The 24,678-nt window shown below is 39.1% G+C and overlaps 1 protein-coding gene across 1 annotated transcript in view; it reads right to left on the reverse strand.

Annotated features, from left to right (window-relative positions):
* The window catches only part of mr (anaphase promoting complex subunit morula), a 596,234-nt gene that overhangs the window by 318,097 nt on the left and 253,459 nt on the right, over window positions 1-24,678 (reverse strand). Inside the window, exon 7 of the mRNA XM_090388952.1 lies at window positions 17,269-17,386. Within this exon, the coding sequence (XP_090245078.1) occupies window positions 17,269-17,386 (118 nt within the window). The remainder of the gene's footprint in view (window positions 1-17,268; window positions 17,387-24,678) is intronic.

Genomic DNA, 24,678 nt, shown 5'->3' on the forward strand with positions numbered 1-24,678 from the left:
GAGGTGTATAAAGCCTTGAATGGTTTGAGCATGCTCAATGCTGATGGGATTCTTCCTCTTGCTCAGAATAATCACCTGAGAGGGCATAAATTCAAATTGAGGAAAGACAGATGTAGGATAGACGTGAGGAAATTTGCCTTTAGCCAGAGGGTGGCTGGTTAGTGGAACTGGCTTCCATCTCTTGTCGTGGAAGTTGATAGCCTAAATAAGTTTAAGGCTCAACTGGACAGGTATTTCGAACGAACAGAGGGGTGAAATGGAAGTGGTTATTTTTTTATTTTTTTATTTTTTTTTAATTTTTTTTTTTTTTGGCTGATGCTGCATAAGCTTGCTTTCTTGCATCAAATGCCTCAACTAATGCTAATGCTAAGATTAGACTTATAACCAAAATCCAAGCTAATCTCCAACACGAGGAACACCTCTCATCCAGGATGAGACTCATTGCCTTGCCTGTACTAAATTTTCAAAGTCAACAATACTACTGAGAGGGATAATACAGTGAAAAAACACCACATGAACAGATCCACTTTAGAATATGATCATCTACTGTCACTGCTCCTCTTCCTCCTAAAACTCTAATGGTTGACACCTCTGCTAGAGTGCAGGATTGCTCTCTTGTGGAGTAGATACTCTCGAGCACCATGCTTGCTGAACAGGATGTTTTAAGACAGTGCACGAATCAAGACCCTTCATCGACTGAAGAATATCTGTTTTCCGTCCCAGTTCTCCTCCGGTCGTGCACCATTCCAATGAGATAAGACATTCCACAAGGCGATCAAACTAAGCTGCCTCACTTAGTTATTATACCCCCATATTCTCTCCTGATGGCATCAGCACCATTGTTCTGAGGATGCCTTTAATTAGATATTTAGCACTTTAACTTACCCTCCCCTTCTTCACACTTTAATCCACACTCTTAGCTTTATACTTTTTTTTTTGCCACTCTCAGGAAGCTCAGGCGACACGGGCAGGGTATGATGGACAGCCTGGCTCACCTTCCAGTGGTGGAGGCAAGCAATGTAGGGTCTCACCAAGGCCCCGTGGTCAAGCAGCCAGAGACACAACAACAACAACAGAAAAAAACACAATACTGCAAAAACCAGACAGTACACTTTTTTTTTCTGGCTTTTGCAGAAGTTCTGCATTCCATCACACAGTACATACAGCGCAGATGTGGGAAACCACCTGTGGTGCCTGAACCTAAATATTATGCCACTATGTTCTCTTCTGTTATAAATAAATGTTCTTGTCCTCTGGGGAAGGGCCAATTTCTGCTATTAACTGGGATATAGGGATGTCATAAATTATACATTCATAAAGAATGTGCACCCAGTCTTCACTCTTGCCACAGGTGCAGTTTGGGTCATCAGCAGCCCTAAGGGGGTTAATTTTGCCTTTAGGGAGCCATAACCTGTTAATATAAAGGTTGTGAAGACCTAGGGATCATGCCAATTTGGCGGCTTCAGGTTAATCCTTGCTACCTGTGGCAGAAACCTAAATCTTGATTTTTCAATAAATGTGCTAAGGCTGTTCAAGAGAAGAATGGTGCATATCCTAACCGGCTCATATCTAAATCTCCAAGTTCATTTTCTGCCTACACCAATGCTCACAACAATTGTAAAGCAATTATTAAACAGTCCAAACTAGATTTTGAACAGGCTATGAATAGAAAACTTCTTCTTGTCCAAATGGTAGCCGAGTATTCTGATCTCTTGCTAAAGCTACTGGCCACAACTTTTGCCCATCTCTGGTTCTATCACCACTTCAGTCAAGGATAAAGTTGACCTGCTAGCATCCTATTTTTCTTATAACTTTTCATCAAAAGGATGCGAGAAGAATTTCAAACAAACTTGATGATGGTATAAAGATCTTCTAAAGAAAGCTCCAAGTCCTGATGATATTTCTCCACTGGTTCTCAAAACCTCTGCTCCTGAACTTACTCCTGTTCTATGTCGCCTTTTTTCACTTACTTATTTCAAAGATGTTTTTCCTTCTGTTTGGAAATTTGCTCATATCCAGCCAGTTCCTAAAAAAGGTGACAAATCCCCCCCCCCCATCCAATTATCATCCCATTGCAATCACCTCTACTCTTTCCAAAGTGATGGAGAAAACAATTAACCACCAACTCTTAAACTATCTAGAAATTTTCCGTCTGATCAACGATCGTCAGTATGGATTCCATCAGAGTCGATTCACTATTAATATTCTGGCTTATGTTACCCATATTATTATTATTATTATTATTATTAATAGCCATATGGTGCAAGGAAGCCTGAGGCTTATGCTGCACCAGGAAAAAAAAAAAAAAAATTTCTGTGTAACCTGAGAGAGAGAGAGAGAGAGAGAGAGAGAGAGAGAGAGAGAGAGAGAGAGAGAGAGAGAGAGAGAGAGTCAGAAGTAGAAGGGAATCACCAACAAAGCAAGAAAAAGAAGAATGATGATATCCAGCTCAGGACCCTGGGTTTGCCAAGCCCATTCTCACCAGATGTGAGCCCCTGGGCTTTTTCATAGAAAAATAATTGAGCCTAAAGGAAAGCATGGCTCAGGTTAATTATCAGAGCATCATCAAATTTGGGATCATCTTTGTTGAGAGATGATTTAAAGCTAGAGCATTGAGACTGAGATTCAGATGCTGTGTTACAGTCAACATAATGGTATGCAATGAACATTCTCATAATGCACTTGCAATATTTCTGCTATCAACTGAGCTAAGTTTTCAAGATCTATCTTTTATAGTACAATGAACTATTGTTAACCTGGGTTCCAATACTTTGTGGGATAATACCTTTAAGATATTCCCTGTCAGAGACTTGGCAATTTGGAATTTCCTCTCTCTGATCTTCTCTTGCTTAAAATCTCTCTACCTAATTGTGTCAAATTCATCTGTTGTCTCTACTGTTCTCCCAACTCCACTAATCACTTTGACTTCCTCTCTTTACAACTTGACTTTCTCCAGTACAACTTTCCTAACAGTGAGGTAATTCTCCTTGGTGATTTTAATGTTCACAACTCCAGCTGGCTTCCGTTTTCTAGTCACACCGACCCAGCTGATCGAGGTGCTGAGGCTTTTGCAATTACTAATGACCTGGCTCAGATTGTTCATTAACCTACAAGAATACCAGACAATCCTAATCATACAGCCAATACGCTTGATCTTTTTGTCACAAACAACCCTTCTAAGTAAACGGTCGAAGTGAGAGGTCCTTTAGGCACTTCAGATCATAACTTGGTGATTGTCTCTTCTCCAATGGAACCTTTATCTCATGGCTATTCCCAACCTCGTGTTGTTTGGCATTACAAGAATGCAAAATTTGATGACCTGCGACACTTCTTTTCTTCTTTTCACTGGTCGAATTACTGTTTCAAAACTTCTGATGTCAACGTTTGCTGAGATCTTGTCAGTGAAATTATATTTGCAGAAATGGAATCCTTTATCCCACACTCCACTTTAAAATCTCGTCCTTTATCTAAACCTTGGTTTTCCAATAAATGTGCTAAGGCTGTTGAAGAGAAGAATGTTGCATATCGTAATTGGCTCGTTTCTAATTCTTCAGTTTCATTTTCTGCGTACACCAAAGATCGCAACAATTGTAAAGCAGTTATTAATCAGTCCAAACTAGAGTTTGAACAGGCTAAGAGTAGAAAACTTGATCCTTGCCCTAATGGTAGCCGAGCATTCTGGTCTCTTGCCAAAGCTATTGGCCGCAACTTTTGCCCATCTCTGCTCCCACCTCTGTCCAAACCAGATGGTTCGGTTGTCACTTCAGCCAAGGATAAAGCTGACCTGCTAGCATCCCATTTTTCTTCCAGCTCGTGTATTAATGATCTTGGTAAAACACCTCCCACCATTCCCAACACGCTCCATTCAATGCCTCCTGTGGTTTTCCGTCAAAAGGATATCAGAAGGATTTTGATGAATCTTGATGCTAAGAAAGCCCTAGGTGCTGATGGTATTTCTTCACTTGTTCTCAAAACGTGTGCTCCTGAACTTACTCCTATTCTTTGTCGCCTTTTTTCACTTTATTATTCGAAAGGTGTTTTTCCTTCTGCTTGGAAATTTCCTCATATTCAGCCAGTTCCTGAAAAGGGTGACAAATCCCTCCCATCCAATTATCGTCCCATTGCAATTACTTCTACTCTTTCTAAAGTAATGCAGAAATCAATTAACCGCCAACTCTTAAACTACCTAGAAACCTTCCGTCTGATCAACGATCGCCAGTATGGATTCCGTCATTGTCGATCCACTGGTGATATTCTGGCTTTGTTACCCATTTATGGACTAATTCAATGGAAAGGTTATGTGAAACACAAGTAGTTGCTCTTGACATCTCAAAGGCTTTTGATCGTCTGAGACCACTACTGTGGTCTCAGACAGTTTGTAAATTCTGTACACGGGATCAACTGATGTGTTACCAACAGCAAATTCTAAGTGGGAAGCATTCAAGGAATTAATCGTGGAAGCTACTAAACATTTCATACCTATTAAGAAATATTGTTCTGAGTTTAGGCCTATATGGTTTTCAAATTTACTAATGAGACTCATGGGAGAGAAGAAAAATGCATGGGATGCATATAAATTATCAGGCAACAAAGAAGCCTATTGCAAATATAAGTAGTCTGTAATATATGGACGTATTCAATGGAAAAGTTCGGTGAACCTCAAGCAGTTGCCATTTCAGAGGCTTTTGATCGTATTTGGCATAAAGGTCTTCTAAATAAGCTTCCATCTTATGGTTTGCCAACTGTTTTTTGTAACTGGGTATCCAGTTTTCTCTCTGGCCACTCACTGCAGGTGATGGTAGATGGCTTTCTGTATTCTAACCACTCTACTAATGCTGTTGTTTCCCACAGTTCAGTTCTTTCTTCCACTCTTTTCCTATTGTATATGAATGACCTTCTTCCATTGACCGGAAATCCTATCCATAGTTTTGCTGATGATAGCTGATTGCATTCCACCTTCTAGTTCGAGAAACCTTGCCCTGCTCAAACAGCTTTAACTTCTCGTATATCCACTACCAATTCCGTAAATGCTGATCTCGAGGTAATTCTCCAGTGGGGCAATGATAAATTAGTTGATTTCAATCCTTATAAAAGTCAGTCTGTCTTATATATCGCAAAAAGGATTCTTCTGCTCTTATACTTATCTTTGATGACACTCCAGTTTCTAGTTAAGATCATATATCTCTATTGGTGATTACCCTAACTACTAATCTTAGTTGACATAAGCACATTACAAATATTGCTTCCTCTGCATCTGAAAAACTGAGTTTTTACTTTTGCTCTCGGCATTATTTCCAAACAAATATTCACCCTGTACAAATCTCAAATCCGCCTCATCATGGAATATTGTTCCCACCTGGGGCAGTACCCCCATAAGCTCTTTCAAGCTTCTAGATTCCATTCAAAAGAGAACAGTTATATTAATTAATGACTCGTCTCTAATAGAGTCTCTGCACTGTCTCATAGACATTCTGTTTCTGCCTTTTCTATAGATAGTTCCATGGGCACTGTTGTTTTGAATTGCTTTCTATAATTCCCAAAGCAGTCTGAACATGTGCCACAACTAGTAAACATCCTTTTACTATCCAAGTTGAAACTCACAGAACCTAATTTTCTTCTTCCTCATTTATTCCTTCAACTTCCATTTTCTGGAACACCCTTCTTTCATACATATTTCCTGAAAATTATAATTTACAGAAGTTCAAGTCTAATGTCAACAGGTATCTTCTTACATCTTCTCACCCTCCATCCCATGCACAGTACTAAGTACTATAGATTTTAATACCTCTTGTGTTTGGATCCTTCATAAAAAAAAATTGTGCATTGGGTGCGGGAAAGTCTTTGATAATCCAGATAATCCACCTTTCTTCATCTTCCAGCTGACAATTGCACCATCACTTCCTGTCTTGCACTTTAAACCCAATGAAGCCATCCGATTTGTTAGTAATGATGAGGTCATAAAAATCCCCTAGTACTTTCTCTTACATGTTGGTACAAATAATAATCATCTAGTTTATTTAAAAAGGTTTCCCCATCATGAGTTTAACTCCCACTTATTCCAATTAATTAAAGTCAACCATAATAAGACAAGCATGTAAAGACTCCCGTCATATTCTTTACAATATTTTAGTCTGTAGATTACTCTTACTCTCATTGTTCCTTTGCTTCCAACTAACTCACACCACAGATTGTATACTTGGCAGAAATAACTTCAGTCTCAGCAAAAGCTCTTTATACACTGAGGCTTCTTTTGATAAGAAGCATGATCCTTCCATCCCTTCTATCTTCCTTATCTTTCCCAAATACATTGTACATACCATATCTGTCTCAAAAGGTGTATCAGCAGGCCTCAGGAAAGGGTCTGGACCTAGATACCGCATGCCAAAGAGAATGCATCACAACAGATGCAAAGTCCTACCCCGAAGGGTTTGCCAAGCCCCTGAGTCAGCAGATTTCAGTGGTGAAATATCATGCTAGAATGTAAGCACCAGCAGAAAAAGAGATCCTATCTGAATCAGGTTAGCCAAAGGAAAGTCTGTAAGATCCATATCAGAAGACAGAAGAAGTCCGTACAATTAATCAACAAGTGTAGCGTTCTAGCAGGGAGAATAGCAAGTGCAGCAATGGTAGTCAGGAAGCAACTTTTCTACTTTTAGAGTGTGGTGCAGTAACATAGGAAGGCATTCAAAGGATTCAGAAATTGTTGCCTGAGGTCAAGTTACATGGCATATACTTGTCAAGCATAAGACTGCTCCAGTCTTCTGTCTCCTCACAGATACAAGTGTTATCTTCAACCGTGCCGAGTTGTTTAAGTTGAGCTTTGATGGATCCATGGCCTGTGAGCATAAAGGTGGTCCCAAGGTTGGACCACCTTTATGCTCACATCGGAGGTAAGCCTAGTCAGGGTACATTTATTAAGGAAGGCTACATCTGGAATGAATTTCCTTATGATATTACCTTTGGATTCTGTTGACCAGCAAGGCTTGCCGGAGTATGAGACTTCGGACCACAGCCTTTTCTTCTCCCAGGTATAGTTTTCTGAGTGGTTGATGTCACTTCAAGAAAATTGGTGGGTGTATTGGTCCTGATGCCATGTAAGATGCCACAGATGGCAGTATACAGATCCAAAGGCAGGTTGCATGAGATTACTTGAAGTGCAATTGTAGAGGTTGTTCTGCATGCTCTGGTTGAGTGAGAAGGTAAAGGTGCTGAATTTGGTTAAGCTTATTAGCCAAGATGACCCTTTACACCCTGGAAAAAAAAGGCGGTGGGGGGGGCACCATAAAGTGTATTGTAAGAAATACTGCAAATACATTAGTTTGGGAGCTGTCCATGAGACCACAGTCAGTCCCAGTCGCATGGGAGCATGGATGTGCATCCACAGCAGCCAAGGCAAGACCCTCTATAAGGAGAATGAGATCATATGCATAAGGGAACATGGTGTTCTGAGAAAAACTGTTGCAGAGCCACTCATCTAAACAGCTGGGCCTAAGATGGATCCTTGGGAGCAGCCTCTTGAGGTTGGTCTAGTTATCTTGTGAAAGGGCATCACGATGGTCAATTTCCACTTGGTAAAGTATCTGATGGCATTAGGCCACCAGAGGGCATCAAATACAGCTTTAAAATCGATAAATATGGCAAGCACGTATTTTGAGTGGGAGCTCTCCCTAATCTTATTCCACAGTTGCAAAAGGGCATCTGTGGTGGAACAGCCAGATTTGAAACCATACTTGGTTGGAGACTGACAGCATTTTTTCTAAACTACTGTTTTAAAGGAATAGCTAAATGGAAGAAGACAGAGAGTGATTATTAATGACCCTGCTCTTCATGGACTAATGTTATTAGTGGAATATGCAAGGGTTCTGTGCTGGGCCCATTGCTGTTTTCTATATTTAATAATGATATTGATGAAGGTATATCAGGCTTAATGTGTTAAGTTTGCAGATGATACCATGGTTGTCAGGATTGTTAATGACGATAAAAAATGTATGCTTCTCCAAGAAGATCTGGAAAAAAATATGGGATGAGAAATTGCAGTTGAAGTTCAACAATGACAAATGCAAGCTACTGCATATGGGTAGCAATAATCACAAATTAACATACTGTATGGTACTATACTCAGGGTACTGGAAAATGAAAAAGACCTGGGGATTATTTTTGCAGTCAGATGAAGTTCTCTGAGTAATGCAGACAGTCTGCCACGACAGTTCATTGGGTTTTGTCAATGATATTCAGGAACTTTGCTAGCAGGGATAAGGAGGTTTTTATCCCATTGTACAAAGCAATGGTTAGGCTGCATCTTGAGTACTGCATACAGGTCTGGAGGCCACATTTTAGGAAAGATGTAGAACTCGAACGGGTACAGAGAAGGACAATGAGATTGGTGAAGGTAACAGAAAGGGTGGTCTTAACAAGAAAGGCTTCAGTTCCACAAACTCCAGCATCTGGAGACTATCCACCTGCAAGGTGATCAGATTGAGGTGTTTAAGATTTTCAATGGACTGAGCAAGCTTAATGCCAATGGCAATTTTTCACTTGCTCAGACAACACCAAGCAGAGGCATAAATAAAAATTAAGGAAGGATGGCCGCAGGATAGCTGTGCACAGGTCTGCATTCAGCCTGATTGTTGGAAGAAAGTTCCATTTGTTGCTGTGGAAGTGGGTGGTTTGCATAAATTCAAGGAAGAAATATGCAAATTATTGAAGGGGTGGGCAGGTGATGTGGGAAGTTTTTTTTTTTTTTTTTTGGTGATTCTTTATAAGCTTGCATCATATGCCACTACTAATATTAATAAGATCATTCTCCAAACCTTTCAATCAAACGTTATAAAATATAAACTACATTTTGTTGCCATGTCATTTTCATGACACTACAGTCAACAGAACTGATTACCTTCTGTTTGAAAGTTGTTGTTGTTTGGAACTGGATGAACAATTTTTTTATTGTTATCACTATTTTTTCAATTTATTTTTTCTCTCTTAAATAATAGTATTAGTTAGCACAATCCTTCCAATTATCTGTCCAAATCTTTAAATTTATTAAAACTATCCATCTCCACAATATCAGGAGGCAGATTATTCTAGAAATTCATTACTCTTTGGCTGAACGAGAATTTTCACAAATCTATTCTGCAGCCATCCTTTTCTGATTTAATTTTATGCTCCCTTATGGGTTTCATCTAAGAATAGATTGCACCTCACACCTTTTCTATTTTATGAAAAGATTACTAGCAATCTTTTCATAAAATAAAATGACTTAATGAACAAAGTTAAGTTTAGCAGTATAATAATCTCACAATTTATTTAGAAACTTTTCCTCAACTTCAACTCCAGAAGTCACCCTTTGAAAATAAAATGAAAGAAAATTATGAAAAATTTATGTATTTAATATATACTACACATCTGTTTGTTTTTTAGCCCTTTTTTCCTAGTGATGAATGTGCCTTTCCAGATATTTATTGTGCATTTCAACTCACCTTGTTACAAGCAGAGAATTTCATTAAGAAATAAATTTAAACTAAATAAATAATAGATAAATAAATACAAAACAAATTTAAATCCAGATAGCTTCCTTATAGGTACACCATTTTGAATGTCAAAATGAAGTCCACAACAGTTTTATTGCCTTTTCTATCACAGTATAACAAATATTGATATTGTACTGCACTGTTTCTGTTATTATATAGTCACTCACTCACTCACTCACTCACCCACCCACCCACCCACCCACACACACACCTTTACTACAAATAAAATAAAATAAAATACAGAGTAGACCCATGTACACAAGGGTTCGGTTCTCCAGAAACCTCGGAGCACTCGAAATTCATGCAATGGAACTTAAGAAACAACAGAAAATATGCGGTTTGGTTCTAAGATCTATTTCAAACTTCTACAAGTTTTTTTTTTTTTTTTTTTTTTTATTAGTTCTAATATTGATAATGTAAGGTAATACAAATAGGAATGATAAAAACAAAAGTTTAAAAGAAATAAATTTATTTAGTTAAAAACTAAAAAAACTTACACAACATTTAATTACTAATCAGTCCACTGCTGATGGGATATTGGTTCAGAAACATTGTTCAGTTAAGTGAAAAACTCCAGTAGTGTTGGCTGTTGGATTTGTTTCTTCAGTTCAGCCAACATCAGATTACACGGACCCAGTGCACGCTTAACACCTCTTCTCATCAAATTTCCATAAGCATAGTCAGCATCAAAGATTCCGAAAAATCGATGCTATCTTTAAACAGTTAAGAAATGGTTAAGAGGTCCATATGTGCTACACCTGCAATATCATCCTCTTCCTTTCTTGCATCACACTCTAACAGTTCTCCGACAGACCTCTCCTCTTCATGACTGTTTTCCAATTTCCATGATGCCATCAGACTGAAGGTCATCAACGCCCTTGCCACGAAGTCATCTCACAACTGCTACCAATTCAGCAATGTTGGTAACATCATCAGTTGATCCCACTGTACAGAATTTAAAAAACTGTCTGATTAAAGAAACACTGCAGGATCATCTAGACAAGACTTCAGTTATAGCTCGGACACAGCATGGTTTTGTTTAGGGAAAGTCTTGCCTGACCAATCTGACAGAATGCTATGATGTGGTCCCAAAGGAACTGGATGCAGGGAATAACTTTGATATCATATATTTGGATCTTAGAAAAGATTTTGATACTGTTGCACATGGAAGGCTGCTGAACAAATTGGAGCAGTGTGGCATTGGAGGCAAATTGTTGCAATGGATATAGGGATGGTTGAGTGGGAGAAGACAGAGAGTGGTAATCAATGGACACTGCTCATCGTGGACTAATGTTATTAGTGGAGTCCCTCAGGGTTCAGTGTTGGTTCCATTATTGTTTTCTGTATTTATAAATGATATTGATGATGGTATATATCAAGCTTAACGTCCAAGTTTGCAGACAATACAAAGGTTGGCAGGGTTGTTAAGGACACTAATGACAGTACACTGCTGCAACAGGATCTAGAAAAGTTGAGCAGATGGGCTGAGATGTAGCAAATGAAGTTTAACATTGACAAATGTAAAGTACTACATATGGGAAGCAGTAACCCCAGAGTAACATATCAACTCTGTGATACTACACTGACAGTGGTAGAGAACAAAAAAGGCCATGGGGGTAATTGTGCGGGCAGATATGAAGTTTTCTGAGCAGTGCAGACGGTCTGCAAGAGTAGCTCAAGGTGTCTTGTCAATGATATACAAAAATTTTTCCTAGCAGGGATAAGGAGGTGATTATCTCTGGAGGCCGCATTTTAAGAAGGATGTAGAGTAGTTGGAACAAGTACAGAGAAGGGCAACAAGATTAGTGAATGGAACAAAGGATTGCTCTTACGAAGAAAGGTTAAGTTTTGCAAATTACAGTGTCTGGAGACTAGGCTTTATACACCTAATTCAGATCACCTATAAGGTGACTGAATGAGGTGTATAAAGCCTTGAATGGTTTGAGCATGCTCAATGCTGATGGGATTCTTCCTCTTGCTCAGAATAATCACCTGAAAAAGGCATAAATTCAAATTGAGGAAAGACAGATGTAGGATAGATGTGCAGAAGTTTGCCTTTGTCCAGCGGGTAGTTGGTTGGTGGAACAGACTTCGATCCTTGGTTGTGGAAGTTGATAGCCTAAATAAATTTAAGGGTGAGCTGGAGAGGTATTTGGAACGAACAGAGGGGAAAAATGGGAGGGTTTTTTTTTGGCTGATACTGCATAAGCTTGCATTCTTGCATCATATGCCTCTACTAATGCTAATGTTTTCCGCAACTGTTTCTCGGATGTCCACTGCTAGCTGCAGCATGTGAATGCATTCTGGCCAGAGTATCTTGCAATAAGCATTCATTGTAAATTCTTTTATGTCTGTCTATGCACCATGAATGTTGTTAATCACATCCACTTCAAAACGTCATGAAGATTTAGCTCTGGATTTTTCCAGGCGTTGAATATTGGATTAAAGGTTTGCTTTAAACAATTTTTTAAATGTGGAAATGAAGCCTTGATCCATTAGCTAATTCTATGAAGTTACTATTTCATGAAATCATGTTTGGGGACAAAAAACACAACATTTTAGTTCATGATTTCCAGGTGTTGCAAATGACTTGGAGAATTATCAATTAAAAACAGTGCCTTATACGGCAAATTCTGCCTTTTACAATATCGTTCAACTTCTGAGCAAATGTCCTTCGTGAACCAGTCACTGAACTTTTGTCCTCTCATCCACGCTCAGTTATTGAACCTCCAGTGGAAAGGTAGGCTGCATTCTTAACCTTTATCAAAGCTCTGGGATTCTCTGATTTATAAATTAAAAGGGCCTTGCAATTAAAACCACTTCTGTATTTCCACAGAAGATCAGAGTTAACTGATCATTACAGACATTGAATCCTGGATCCTTCGCTTCTTCTTTAGAAATAAAGGTTCTTGCTAGTATCCTCTTCCAGTACAGACCTGTCTTATCTCCTTTGAATACCTGCTACAGTTAGTAGACTTCCATCTGGATTAAATTTAGTAATTCAGCAGGATTCGGTTGGCAGCAGTCTGATTGGCACTTGCAGCTTCACCACTAAAACTTTGTTGTGCATATTATAGCACATAGAGAGAGAGGGTGCTGACTCTCTTTAAAAATTACAGCTGTGAATTACAGGCTCCAAAAAAGCGTTAAGTGTTTGCCATTTTATTAACCTAATTATTATTTTATATTGTACTTTATATGTAGTCTTATAGTTCTAGTTACGCTGGTTATTTTTATTTTTAATTTAGATAAGAGTTTTTGTAGTTTAACACTTAATATATGTAAAACCACTGTTTCGTTTGAATCTTGCAACCATTGTTTTTGTATAGTGTTAGGGAATTCAAATTTTTAATTGTGGTAACTACGTAGCTCTAAAGAAAATTATATAGCATAATACGCATCACTGCATTTAGGATTCTATCAGATAGTGTAGTATTGACAATTAATTAATTAAATTTATTGATCTTATTAATTTAAAATATCATGCCCCAGGCTAGAGCAGCAAAGCAACGGGCAAAAAGTGACAAGAGTGCTGTGACTCGTGGAAGAACTGAGGGGAGCAATTCTCCAACGCATCACAGCCTAAATAATTTGCGCAACTTGGGAAATGTTTGTCGAACTCTCTGAAACAGAACATGATCTAGCCAAGGACGATGTCTTTGTGTGGGCCAGGTGCAGAGAGTGTCTAGAAATTAGGCGTAAACGCAAATTCTAATGGGCATCTATAAGAGCTTGAGGTGTAGGGCAGATGCCCTCGAAAAAATTAATATGAGGGGCCCGTCAAGCTCTCAGCTGCCCAACTCAACACCAGAGCTCACTCTTGGGCATCAGGCAACACAGAAGCAATCTCCAAGGCAGAATGCACTGGTGCCACAGGAGTTAGTTATTGTTGGGGCCTCTATTGTCAGGGAGATGGGGAATACATTGTGTAAAAAGGATAGATGGAATAGGACCAGGGTATGTCTGCCAGGGGCAAAAATTGATGATGTTGTAAAGCATATCATCTTTTAAGGGCATAAAGTTGAAATTGTTGTACACGTTGGCACCAATGATATTAGGAGTAGATCTGCAGATTTACTTACAGATCATCTAGACAAGGCTGCAGTAAAAGTTAAGACACAGCATGGGTTTGTTAAAGGGAGGTCTTGTCTGACCAATTTGATTGGATACTATGATGTGGTCACAAAGGTACTGAATGACCAAAAATAATTTTGATATCATATACTTGGATTTCAGGAAAGCTTTTGATACTGTTGCACATGGAAGACTGCTTGCACAAATTGGAGAGTTATGGCATTAATGGTAAGTTGCTACAATGGATAAAAGGATGGTTGAGTGTGAGAAGACAGATGGTATTAATCAATGAGTGCTGCTCTTCCTGGACTAATATTATTGGTGGAACCCCACAGGGGTCCACTAATGTTTTCTATATTTATCAATGCTATTGATGAAGGTATATCAGGCTTAGTGTCGAAGTTTGTAGATGATACCAAGGACGAAGAGATAAGAGGAACATGGAAGTATTTTGAAAATCTGTTGAACCTACAGGACAACCAGCAAAAGGGACAAAGGCAGATTGATCATAAAAGAGGGGATGAAAGCGAAGGTACGGAGAGAGAGAGCAGACAGACTTGACTTGGAATAATGTAGTGCAGTCGTGGAAATACATCAAGACAGGCAAGTCTGCTGGTATGGATGAGATAAATGGAGAAATTCTGAAGGCTACAGGTGAGGCAGGGATGGCGTGGACATACAGACTGTTCCGTAAGATCTGGGATGAGAGACAGGTGCTGAAGGACTGGAAAGAAGGTTTAATCATCACGTTTAATCATCATGTTGTCCAAGAAGGGGAACAGGAAAAAGTGTTTCAATTATAGAGGCATCACACTGACATCGAATGTGAGTAAGCTGTATGAGAGAGAGTGTTAGAGCAGAAGATAAGAAGAACGATTGAAAATAGGATGGCCGAGGAACAGTACAGATCAACGCTGGATCTAATTTTCTGCATCAGGCAACTCATGGAAAAGTGTTATGAACATAATAAAGAATTATGGATGCCATTTTTGGATATAAAGAAAGCGTTTAATGCCGTAAAGAGAGAGATAGTGTGGGAGGTTTTGAGAAACTTGGGGATAGAGGAACATCTTGTGGAGAGAATTGAGAATAAGCGCACCAATGCAGTGAGCAAAGTAAAAACAGTGGTGAGGTTAACGGAGAGCTTCAAAATAACATCAGGTTTGAGGCAAGGAGGCGTCCTGCCACCCCTACTGTTCATCTCTGTCATGAATGATGTGCAATGTAGAGTGGTGGAACAACTTGAACAGGCTTGTTTGTTTGTTTGTTATTTGGTTTTTAGGAGCATTAGCAACTAAGGCCATATTGCTCCGGGATATGCGGTGGTCATTCCTTGACCTTTCCGCATCCTCTGTATTTGGTGGTGACGGGCTCGAACCCCGGTCTAATCAAAAAGCGTGTGCTACGCACTGCTGCTCCTTCCCACCTGGCTATGGAGGCACCTACTTGAACAGGACCAGATGAAAGTCATGCACTTCGCAGATGACCTCTGCATATGCGGAGAGAGTAGGGAACAAATGCAATGGCAAGTTGATATATGGGCTACTATGGCCAATGAATTTGGACTGGTTTTCAGTTAGGAGAAGAGTGAAGTAATGGTTCTAAAGAGGAGTGGTGAGCTTGACGAATACATTACAATGGAAGGGAAACAGCTAAAAATGGTTAACAACTTCAAGTTTCTAGGAAGCACCATTGCAAAGACTGGAGTAATAGACGAAGAAATCGGTAGAAGGATACAAGCGAGTGGGAATTTTTATAGACAAACAAAAGATCTGATCTGGAACAGGAACATACCACTGAATTGTAAGAAGGCTATATATCAGGCCTATTACATACCATCTGACATATGCATCTGAAACTTGGACTATGAGGAAAAAGAATAAAAGCAGAATTCAGGGGGCAGAAATGAGATTTGTGAGGGGCATAGCCGGAAAGACAAAACACAACAAAATCAGGAATGATGTGATTAGGGAGAGAATTCAGATTGAAAAACTCCAGAAGAGGATTGAAAGGTCCTGTTTGAAATGGTTTGGACATGTCAAGAGGATGAACAAGAGGCGCTTGCCAAGAAGAATGTTTGTTTTACAATTAAGGGACAAAAGACCAAGGGGGAAACCAAGAATGAGATGGCAGGACATGATAAAGAGAGGAGGAAATTGGAGTGCAATCAATGGCAGAGAGAAGTACACGGAGGGGGCATGGTGGCGAGGCTTCATACGTCGACCAATGGAATAATGGAACGATGATAGATGATGACGACAAAGGCTGGCACGATTATTAACGACAGTAAAGACAGTATGCTACTCCAACTGGATCTAGATAAGTTGGGAAAATGGGCTGAGAAGTGGCAACATAAGTATAACATTGACAAATGCAAAGTACTGCACATGGGTAGCAATAACTGAAGAGAAATGTACCAACTGTGTGGTACTACACTCAGGGAAGTGGAAAATGAAAAAGACCTAGTGGTAATTATGCAGTCAAATATGAAGTTTGCTGAGTAGTGCAAACGGGTGATCTATATATTAATGATTTTTTTTAAATTTTGCAAGCAGGACAGGAAGGTGATTATCCCGTTATACAAGGCAATGGTCAAGGTCACACCTAGAGTACTGTGTACAGGTCTGGAGGCCTCATTTTAGGAAGGATGTAAAATTGCTAGAATGAGTACAAAGAAGATGTTATGTTATTTGGTTTTAGGAGCATTAGCAACTAAGGCCATATTGCTCCGGGATATGCGGTGGTCATTCCGACCTTTCCACATCCTCCGCATTTGGTGGTGACGGGCTCGAACCCCGGTCTAATCAAGAAGCGTGTGCTATGGACTGCTGCTCCTTCCCACCTGGCTACGGAGGCTCGTACAAAGAAGAACAACAAGATTGATGAGAGGAACAAAGGGGTGCTCTTACAAAGAAAGGCTTAAGTTCTGCAAATTGCAGCACCTGGAGAGTAGGCTTGATCTGATTGAGGTGTATAAGGCCTTGGATTGAGCAAGCTGAATGCTGATGGGATTCTTCCTCTTGCTCAGATTAAGAACCTGAGTGGGCACAGATTCAAATTGAGGAAAGAGTTGTAGAATAGATGTGCGGAAATTTGCCTTTAGCCAGTGGGTAATTGATTGGTGGAAGAGACTTCCATCTTTTGTTGTGGCAGTTGATAGCCTAAATAAATTTAAGGCTGGACAGGCATTTCGAACGAATGGAGGGGTGAAATGGGAGAGGTTTTCTTTGTTTATTTTTTTTTGGCTGATGCTGCCTAAGCTTGCTTTCTTGCATCATATGCCTCTGCTAATGCTAATGCTAATATTCTAAAAGAGCAGCACACAACAATTTACATCATGTGGACAAATTTTAATCACAATTTCATTTACCATTTTTTTAATAAAATTTCCGTACACTTGAATTTAGCTTTGCATACAAAATATACAGGTATCTAAATATAATTCACACACATCGACAGTCTAGTGTATATGGAATATAATCAGCAGAGTCAAATTTAAATTGGAAAAGAATGGTTACAGGAAAGAGGTTTGGACAGATTATTATAAAGGATGGCAAATAAAGTGTTTTTTTATTTTTTTTTATTCTGTATAAGCTTGCTTCCTTGCATAATTTTGCCATTATGGAGTCTGTGCACTTAATAATAATAATTTCACTTGCTCACTTACCTGAGATAAGAGCATACTGGTTCACAAACAAGCTGTAGCACCACTCCTGTAGGATCCAGAACTCTAAGTGCTCTGATTGCAGAAATGTAGGCTGTCAATATATCTTCTGTGCTAACACCTAAAATAAATTAAAAAACTTTATAACATTAACTTGTATTTTGATGTGATAAAATGTAATGTAAATGTCATAATGTAATTGTAAAGTTGTGTAAAAGCATAACTTTACAATTTTGTAAAGTTACACTTTCACAAGACAATTTCAACAGAAATCTGAGTTTTGACTACCCTACACTACGGCTTACAATACCGGAATCCCGGGATCTCCAATACCAGACATTTTTTAGGGATACCAGACATTTTTTACGGCATTGATACAAAAATACCGGTTTTTCGGTACTAATTTAAAAAATATAATTGTTTATAATTTAATCACATAAAGGTTATAAAATAACCTTTATGTGATTATGACGATGTTATCTCTACTAGCGAATGTTCGATAAATCATCGATAGGACACCAAGCAACATTGCAACCTGTTGATCATTCTCGGACAACTTCATGTCTGACGTATCCTAACTCCCAATCCCATTCCTCCATTACTGACTTTATAGTTCAACTCCACCAAGTGTATAAGATATTTTGTGGTTGCTGTTCCCTGGTGTAAGATCTTGCATTTTGCTGAATTAAAGCATAGTTGCCACTTTTCTGATCTTTTGTGGGATCTCCACCAAGCAGAGCTTGGTGGCGATTATTAACTACTCTACTGATCTTTACATCACTGCAAGTTTAGACCTAATGCCCTCCATCCCTTCATAGATGTCATTTAAGATAATCAAAAACAACAGTGGTCCCAATACTGATCCTTGGGGAACCCCATTATTTACATTAACCCAATCTGATGAATAACCATTTATCGCAACCCTTTGCCTAGTGCCCTCAAGCCATCGTGCAATCCATCTAAGGATTTTCCCTATGATTCCAGCCTCCAACTTACAAAGTAACCACTCATGTGAGACTGAGTCAAATCCTTTGCTGAATTTAAAATAAACAATGTCGAAATTATTCCCTAAATCCAGCTCACGAGTGACCTGTCAAAATATGGCACCTCCGTAGCCAGGTGGAAAAGAGCAGCAGTGCATAGCACACGCTTCTTGATTAGACCGGGGTTCGAGCCTGTCACCACCAAATACGGAGGATGCGGAAAGGTCAAGGAATGACGACTGCATATCCCGGAGCAGTATGGCCTTAGTTGCTAATGCTCCTAAAAACCAAATAACTAACTAATCTGTCAAAATAGCTAACCAGATTCATTAAACATGATTTTACCTTTACAGAACCATGCTGTGTATCATACAGAATTCCATTTCCATCAAAATGATCCTGAATTCCACCCTTGATCATTGCCTCCATGATTTTCCCTACTACTGAAGTTAGACTGGCCGGTCGGTAATTTCCGATGACACTCCTAGAACCACCTTTTTGTTCCAATTAACACCAATCCGACAGAATCTCTCCTGAGTCCAGTGATGCTCTCATAACCAGCCTTTAGGGATCACTGCACCCACTTGCCGCCTTTAGGAAGGATGTAGATTGCTAGAATGAGTACAAAGAAGATGTTATGTTATTTGGTTTTAGGAGCATTAGCAACTAAGGCCATATTGCTCCGGGATATGCGGTGGTCATTCCCTGACCTTTCCACATCCTCCGCATTTGGTGGTGGGTATATAGGGTATATGCCATTAACCACAGGAGCCTTACTGGCTTGTAGGCACGAAAGTTCTCATTAAATAATCATTTGAAATTTCAACATCATTGATTACGTTTTAATCAATGATACTTCCATAATATCTCATTGACACAAAGGGTGTTTTAAATTTAAATACTGATGCAAAGTAACTGTTGAGTTAGCATTAATAGAGGCATATGATGCAAGAAAGCAAGCTTATGCAGCATCAGCCAAAAAAAAAAACACTTCAATTTCACACCTCTATTCATTCGAAATACCTGTCCAGCTAAGCCTTAAATTTATTTAGGATATCAGAACAAGGGATGGAAGTCTGTTCCACCAACCAACTACCCACTGACTAAAGGCAAATTTTTGCTCATCTATCCTATATCTGTCTTTCCTCAATCTGAATTTATGCCGTTACAGGTGATTATTCTGAGCAAGAAGAAGAGTCCCATCGGCATTGAGCAAGCTCAAACCATTCGAGGCTTTATACACCTCTATCAGATCACCTCGTCAGTGCCTAGTCTACAAACACTAATTTGCAAAACTTAATGGAACAAAGGGTTGCCCTTTCTTCGTAAGGGCAACCCTTTGTTCCATTCACTAATCTTGTTGTCCTTCTCTGTACTCGTTCCAGCAGCTCTCCAGACCTGTATACAGTACAGGTCTGGAGTACAAGTGTGGCCTGACCATTGCCTTATACAAGGGAATAATCACCTCCTTATCCCTGCTAGAAAAATTCCTGTATATCTTTGACAAGACACCATGAGCTACTCTTGCAGCCCATTTGCACTGCTCAGAGAACTTCTTATCTGCCTGCACAATTACCCCTAGGTCCTTTTCATTCTCTACCACTGTCAGTGTAGTACCACAGAGTTGGCGCCTCCGTAGCCAGGTGGACAGGAGCAGCAATGCGTGCACATGCTTCTTGATTAGACCGAGGTTCGTGCCCGTAACCACCAAACACGGAGAATGTGGAAACGTCAGGGAATGACCACCGCATATCCCAGGAGCAATATGGCTTTAGTTGCTAATGCTCCTAAAAACCCAAAAAAAAAAAAAAAAACCACAGAGTTGATACATTGCTCTGGGGTTACTGTTTCCCATATAGTACTTCACATTTGTCAATGTTAAACTTCATTTTCCACCTCTCAGCTTATTTGCTCAACATTTCCAGATCCTGTTGCAGCAGGATAGCATCAGTAGTGTCCTTAACAACCCTGTCAACCTTTGTATCGTCTGCAAACTTGGACATTAAGCTTGATATACGATCATCAATATCATTTATAAATACAGAAAACAATAATGGACCCAATACTGAACCCTGAGGGACTCCACTAATAACTTTAGTCCACGATGAGCAGTGTCCATTGATTACCAATCTCTGTCTTCTCTCCCTCAACCACCCCTTTATCCATAGCGGCAATGTGCCTCCAATGCCACACTGCTCCAATTTGTGCGGAAGTCTTCCATGTGCAACAGTATCAAAAGCCTTTCTAACATCCAAGAATATAATATCAAAGTTATTCCCTGCATCCAGTTCTTTTGTGACTGGATCATAGTATCCAATCAAATTGGTCAGGCAAGACTTCCCCTAAACAAAACCATGCTGTGTCCGAGTTATAACTGAAGTCTTGTCTAGATGATCCTGCAGTGCTTCTTTAACCAGTGCCTCCATTAATTTTCTGGGAACAGAAGTTAAACTCACAGGTCTATAATTACTTGTGTCAGCCTTTTATTCTCCTCTGTGAATTGTGGTCACATTTGCATATCTCCAGTCTATGGATACCTCCCCTGAGTCCAAGGAAGCTCTCATAATTATGGCTAAGGGTTTGCTTACTTCCTTTGCTGCCTCCTTTAATATAACTGGATAGATCCCACCACCCCAGGTCCCTTTTTGTGTTTACCTTCAACAATTTCTCCTCCAGTTTCCTCTCAGTTTCCAGTTATTACAAGATTATCTAGCTTACTGCCAGAGTTGAATACACCTCTGGCATTCCCCTCGCTGAATAACTCCTCATGTGTGAATGTCGATGCAAAATATTCATTTAGTTTGTTAGCTACCTGAGCGGGATCATCAACAGTTGAACCATTGATATCAATTGGACCAATCTGATTCATCCCCTTCCTTCTAGAGTTTACATAAGTAAAGAATTCTTTGCTGTTTTTCTTTGCATCCCTTGCCAAAGATTTCTCGTAATCTGCCTTTGCCTGCCTAACCTCCTTTGTAACTTGGTTACAGATCAACTTGTATCTATCATAGGCTTCTGTGTCACATGTAAATTTATGTATCCCATGCATTTTTCTTCTCTGCCATATGTGTCATTAGTTCATCTGACATCCATTTAGGCCTAAACCTTGAACAATATTTTTTAGTTGGTATTTAAAGCCTAGTAGGTTCCAAGATAATTTCTTTGAATGCTTCCCATTTTGAATTTGCTGTTGGTAACATCATCAGTTGTTCCCACTGTATAGAATTTAAATACTGTCTCAGACCATTGTAGTTGCCTTTACAAAAGCAAAAACCCTTCCCTTTGATCCTCATGGCAGTTACCTCTTTGAGTAAATCCCACTTCAGCACACTGTGATCACTGCCACCTAGAGGTTCCTTTATCTGCAGATTCTTAATGCATGAAGAATCACTACTGGTAATCAGATCAAGAGTATTACTCCCTCTAGTTGCCTCTCGAACATGCTGATGTAGAAAACAATCATCTAATAAATCCACAAAAGCTTTTCTAATGTGTGAGTGGCCAACCCACAAATTCCAGTCAATATCTGGGAAATTAAAATCCCCCATTATAAGACTCTCTGATTTACTGGGCCACTCTATTTCCCTGTACAGTTCCTTATTATACTCAACAGAATCATTAGGCCTATAGCACATTCGTACTCTCAATTTTGATCTCACAATGCTTATGTCACACCAAACTGACTCAACACTGCACAGTCCAGTGGCGCCTCCATAGCCAGGTGGGCAGGAGCAGCAGTGCGTAGCACACGCTTCTTGATTAAACCGGGGTTCGAGCCCGTGACCACCAAATACGGAGAATGCGGAAAGGTCAGGGAATGACCACCGCATACCCCCCAAGCAATATGGTCCTAGTTGCTAATGCTCCTAAAAACCAAATAACAAATAACAAATAGCACAGTCCAGCAATGTCAACTGGCTTCACTTCCTTGGATTTTATGTGTTTCTTAACTAATAGCATAACCCCTCCTCCCTTCCTATCTTGTCTATCCTTTCTGTACACATTGTACTCCCCAAATTCCAGTTCTACATTCCTTATATCTGTGTGACACCACGTCTCTGATATCCCAACAATATCTGCCTTTGATGTTCTGAGCAATACCTCAAATTCATCAAATTTATTTACCAAACTCCTAGCATTGGTGTACACCCAAGTATACATGCACCTGTTCGTATTCTTAGCTACCCTAACACAACCCATGTGTTTAGTTGTACCGCAATGACTCCCAGCACTCTCTGAAATATCCTGCATCTTGTTTTCCAGGCTGCTGCTCATTACAATAGAAGTAGTGCAGGGATCACTTTCATCTCTGCCAGTGGCTACTGTGAATCTATTAGTCCTTGTATCCCCCAAACTAGAAGTTTTCCGACCCACCTAACACTGCCTGAATAGCATCAGCAAATGTTCTTGCACCCTTTCTATTTAAGTGTATCCCATCCCTGTAGAAGCAGTCTCTCCTATTAACAAGTACAGACCAGGCTGAAAATAATTTTACCCCTTGAGCCTTGCACAATCTTTCCAGGGCCAAAATGATCAACAAGGCTCTCATCATATACTCCCACCTATCGTGTCTTGGTAGAATTGCAGACACTTTCAAATTCAACCCTAATTCACGGCTTTTTTTCAACTGTGACCTGTACTTGTTAAGTTATTCTGCCGTTCTCCTACTCTTCTGCAACTTCAGCAATGTTATCTAATACTATCCCAAGTCCATTACATAAGGGTCCAATCTGATTTATCCTTCTGTTCTTTGCATTTATATATGTGAAGAATTCCTTAACTGCACTCTATGCTCTCTTCTGCATTCCTTATCCCCACTCTTGGCTCTCTCTCCCAGACTCAATAAAGATACTACAGTGAAAATTATACTTCGCTTAATAAAACATCTTTCTCCTTCAGAAAATGATGAACATAATTCAACCATGGAATATCAACATGGAATAGAACATCAGTGTTCTGCAAATTCTTTCCAAAATAAGAAATTGCCTGACTCCAATGAGATTTTAAAAGATGAACTTGAGTCAGAAATTAATGAAATACTTTTAACTACTTTTGCTAAAACAGTTCAAAGCCTAGAAAATATGGACTGAGATTGTCTACGATTATCTCAGTACCAGTACAGAATCCGAAAGGGCATTTTCTGCCACTAATCAAATACTGTATGTACCAAAATTAGATCCATTTGAAACGATCATACTACTGATTGCTTACGTTTCTTAAAAGCTTACTTTATTCAGACAGGTGGTGTAGAAGCTTAAACATAACTAAACTTTGCATTAGCAATATGTATTTTTTTGTTTTTAAAATAACTGTATTTTAATGATTTTTTTCAGAATATTTATTATTGCAATAAAAGTTTATTTAAAACATGATTAATTCAAGTAATTACAGTACTTGTTTTTTTCCTTACTTTATTGCACCTAATTGTCATCAAAATTTATTGAGAAAAATGTTTGTTTTTTTTTTTTTTTTTGGAATACCGGTATCCCGGTTTCAATAATTAAAAATACAGAAATACTGGTATTAAGATTTTGACCGGTATTGTAAGCCCTACCCCACACTACTTTCTTTCCCTCCACATTTGACAATACCAACTCGTTAAATTTCAACTTTTGTTGAAATTTAAAATTTCAACAAAATTTTAAATTTCAACTTCTCCTGTGTGTGGTGTGTGGGACTCGGGGGGGGGGGGAGATGACAAACAGCAAAGAAGCAGTTAACTAACTTTAAATCTTCTAAAACAATAAGGTTCCTCAATTTACATTTTCCTGATGACTAAAGGAAAACACCACACATCTTCCATTTTTTTTTCTGATTATTAAGGACACAACATATCTTCAACATGTGAACTTGTTCATGCCAAAAAAAACACAACTAAGAACACAGTGCTTGCAGATCAAAACCAATATTTAAATCAAAACAAGCAGTACTTTTTTTTTTTTTTTATGAAAACCCCAAACACGAGAGGTATTAGAACCAATAGTACTTAGTACCATGCTTGGGATGGAGGTTGAGAAGACAAAAGAAGATATTTGTTGACATCAGACTTGAACTTCTGTAGACTGTAATTTTCAGGAAATAAGTATGAAGAAAGGTTGTTCCAGAAAAGGCAGTTGAATAAATAAACAAGGAAGATGAAAAGTTGGACAGTAAATGGATGTTGGCTGGTGGCAGCACGTGTTTGGAATGTTTAGAAAGAGAGAATGGGAATTACAGAAGCCAATTCAGAAGAACAGTGCCCATGGAAGTATCTGTAAAAAAGGCATGCAGCAGAAACGTACGTCTATGAATAGTGGTGGGCTATAGTGGGCTTGCGAGAGCTCTTTGTTATTTTATTTGAAAATTTGTGAGCCCATTGTTGAGATGATCATTTATTTTATAAATGAAACCCTGAATGCAATTATTGAGTATCCAGAGCCGAAACTACGTC

Source organism: Mastigoproctus giganteus, chromosome 2 (genome assembly GCF_048544385.1).
Source record: "Mastigoproctus giganteus isolate SK-2022 chromosome 2, ASM4854438v1, whole genome shotgun sequence".
Classification (NCBI taxonomy): Eukaryota; Metazoa; Arthropoda; class Arachnida; order Uropygi; family Thelyphonidae; genus Mastigoproctus; species Mastigoproctus giganteus.